The sequence below is a fragment of the Nicotiana sylvestris genome, chromosome 6, assembly GCF_000393655.2.
Source record: "Nicotiana sylvestris chromosome 6, ASM39365v2, whole genome shotgun sequence".
NCBI lineage: Eukaryota > Viridiplantae > Streptophyta > Magnoliopsida > Solanales > Solanaceae > Nicotiana > Nicotiana sylvestris.
This window is the reverse complement of record NC_091062.1, coordinates 192,492,215-192,495,437: the sequence shown is the minus strand read 5'-3', so window position 1 is coordinate 192,495,437 and position 3,223 is coordinate 192,492,215. Positions and strand designations below refer to the sequence as shown.

Genomic DNA, 3,223 nt, shown 5'->3' with positions numbered 1-3,223 from the left:
TCTCGAGTTTAACCCTAAAAATTTAAGAAAAAAATTAGTAGGGAATTTAAGCAAATCATATTCGAATTTATCGAGTTAGTCAATATCAAATAGCAGGTAAATTAAATAAACAAAACATAAACGTATTAAAATTATGAATTTGCGTTTGGGGACATAAAGGCTCTTTGTGCCTTTATAATATCCAATAGAATCGGAACCATATAAACTAAGTAGTAGTTAATTAAGTAAAATTTCTTTTATCATCATAGATCAAAGGTTAAGTTTATAGGATCGTTTTATTTTGAAAAAACATAAATTATTCTAGATTTTTTCATAAAATGTTTATATCTCGTGTGTGTAAGTGATTTTTTTTCATTTTACTCCTTTTGAAATAGTTTTCAGTAAAATAAAAAATTGATAAATATGTTAAATAAAATTATAAACCTGAAAAAAAACTAAGTTATACTATAAATATAAGTAGAATATAAAAAATGTGGAAACTATAGAGCATGTCATACAACACAGATTGAAACTTGATCAAGTTGTAAAACATGTGATGCCCAATTGGTGACTTAAAGTTGCCAAGAGAGATCATATGACAAACCAAAAAAAATAAATGCGTTTAGACTTTATGCAACAACAATATATACGCTTTTTACATTACCATATTAAAATTAACTTATGACAAGAGGAAAGTATTGTGCATAGCAAATGTAATATGAAAAAAAAATTACTACTAAATATTTATAGTGAATAATTTCTCGCAACAAAATTAAGGAACTGAAAACATATCCAACATAGCCAATAGCCGAAATTTTTCGAATCTTATAGTATAGTAAAGTTGTAAAATATATCGAGTCCACACAAATCATATAGGCTCATTTTCTCGTGAGATAATTTTCACACCACACAAAAATAAAACAAGAAAAGTGTATTTACTATATGAACTTCCCGTGTATGGTTTTTTACTTTACAATAACTTTTTTTTCTTTTTACACAAAGCACATTAGTGTGTGTGTGTTTTTTTCTTTTTTCTTTTTTGCAATGTGATAAAAATAAAAATAAAATAGATTCACTCAAGCTTCTTCCCCGCCGTGAAATCTAGCTACCGGAATTCTGAATCTCTTCTATTTGCTGGCCCAGAATTACCGGCTTTAATTTATTCCGCCATAGATCTGTATACAAATCACCATTTCCAGCTTCTCTTTTTACCTCCACAATTACAAATCGTTCTGTCAATCTGTAAATATCGACGCTCATTGTTAATTTACCATTTTGCACTTTTATCTCAATTCCCCATTCTTTCTTCTTCCTTAATCTGAAATTCTCCTTCTTAGCCAGCTCCTCAACTCTCTCAATTACACTCTCCGGCGACTGTTCCACCACCGTCCTCTCCAAATCATCCACCGGATTATTCGATTTGAACAATCCCGAAATATCTAATCCTTGAGAAAACGAAATTAAATCGAACGCATTCAAACAATCTGAAATTACTGAATCCTTATTTTCTTCATCCCCTGAAAATTTAATAAATTTCAATCCCTTTCTAAACCACGGATCCTTGATAATTTCTTCAATTGTTATTCTCGTCGCCGGATTTGTATCTAAAAGACGAGATAATATCCGTTTAACATCTGGAGACATCCATTTCGGGCACTTGAATTCACCTTTGTAGATTTTTTTGTACATTAGCATTAAATTCTGATCGTAAAACGGCAAATAACCGGCGACCATCACGTACAGAATAATACCACATGACCATATATCCGTTTTAGCACCGTCGTATCCTTTGATCGTCAGAATCTCTGGTGCCACATAAGCTGGAGATCCGCAAACGGTATGTAACAGCCCGTCGAATTTTTGTATTTGGTCTGTTGTGGCACTGAGACCGAAATCGGAAATTTTGAGATCCCCATTTTCATCAATTAATATGTTTTCAGGTTTCAAATCGCGATGATAGATTCCACGTGAATGACAGTAATTGAGCGCGGAAATTAGTTGCTGAAAGTATTTCCGGCTAAGATCCTCACTAAATCGGCCGTGATCGGTGATTTTGGCGAATAATTCGCCTCCTTTAACGTATTCCATAACGAAATAGATTTTCGATTTCGTGGCGAGCACTTCATAGAGTTTGACAATGTAAGGGTGGCGCAGCTGGCGCAAAATGGAGATTTCTCGCTCAATGTTTTCGTTTGGAATATTGTCCTTGTTGTTTTTGTTGATCACCTTGATCGCGACGCTTTGGCCATTGTTGATTTCTCGGGCATGGTAAACTTTGGCGGATGCGCCACAGCCGAGTAATTTTCCGAGCTCATATTTCCCGAATAATGGCTTTTCCGGCATTTGTTGAAAAATGCCGAGATTCAATTAATATGGTGGTTAGGTTTTTGGAGACGACTGACGAAGAAGAAGCTAAAGGATTGATATAGTTCAAGATTTTGAACTTAGGGTCGAAGTTTTTTTGATTTCGTTGTCTTCAATAGTGTCAACTTGTGTTATATACAGGTCTTTTTTTTCAACATTTTTTCTTTTTAAATTTCCACGTGAATTGTGAACTAGTCATCATATTATCAGATAGGATGTTTCATGTTTATTTTTATTATATTATTTTATCCATTCAATGTTTTTAGTCAACGAAATTGATGGTCGGTTTTGGCTATGGTTTACACGGTTTAGTTATCCAGTGTATCTCAATTAAGTATTTATTTTCTTTTGCTTAAGCAGATTAGTTTCTTATAATCCAAGCATAAAAGTTTCCGCACTCCTCTTATGTTGTTTCCTTCTCTCTCTTTTTTTAAAAGTGAAGAAATGCAACAAGCTTTTCACGATCGAGAGTCTATCAAAAACAATATATTTACTTACATAAAGTAGGATAAGATTTGCGTATACAATATTTTACTCATGCTCTATTTGTAGAATTAAACGAGGTATATTATTGTTGTAGACGAAATGCAACGAAAACTTGCTACATTTAAGTGCTAAATGAAACCCCACAACATTTTTCGCACCACATAAAGAAATGCAATAATACATAAGTGCATGCGAGGCTAGCTATTCAAAACGAGACTCTTAACCAGAGGTCAAATTGGTTAACCACTAAGAATTCATTTAGAGTAAAATTAATATGTTATTGTGATTGTGAAATCAAAATAAATATACATTTTCGTAATTTGTTGGTAAATTATATACGTATTTCAGATCCAAGTCGAAGTCAAAGAGTTGATCACATTTGTTATCCGGATAT

At 32.8% G+C, this 3,223-nt stretch overlaps 1 protein-coding gene across 1 annotated transcript; it reads right to left on the bottom strand.

Moving 5' to 3' along the window:
* Positions 1–895: 895 nt before the first annotated feature.
* Positions 896–2,524, bottom strand: LOC104240084 (CBL-interacting serine/threonine-protein kinase 11-like). The gene has a single exon (XM_009794868.2). It carries the CDS (start codon positions 2,320–2,322, stop codon positions 1,081–1,083), a length of 1,242 nt encoding a protein of 413 aa, XP_009793170.1. The 5' UTR covers positions 2,323–2,524; the 3' UTR covers positions 896–1,080.
* Between the last annotated feature and the right edge of the window lie 699 nt (positions 2,525–3,223).

Coding starts and splice junctions, on each gene's coding strand:
- LOC104240084 (XM_009794868.2), bottom strand. CDS start 2,322: ATGCCGGAAAAGCCATTATTCGGGAAATATGAGCTCGGAAAATTACTC.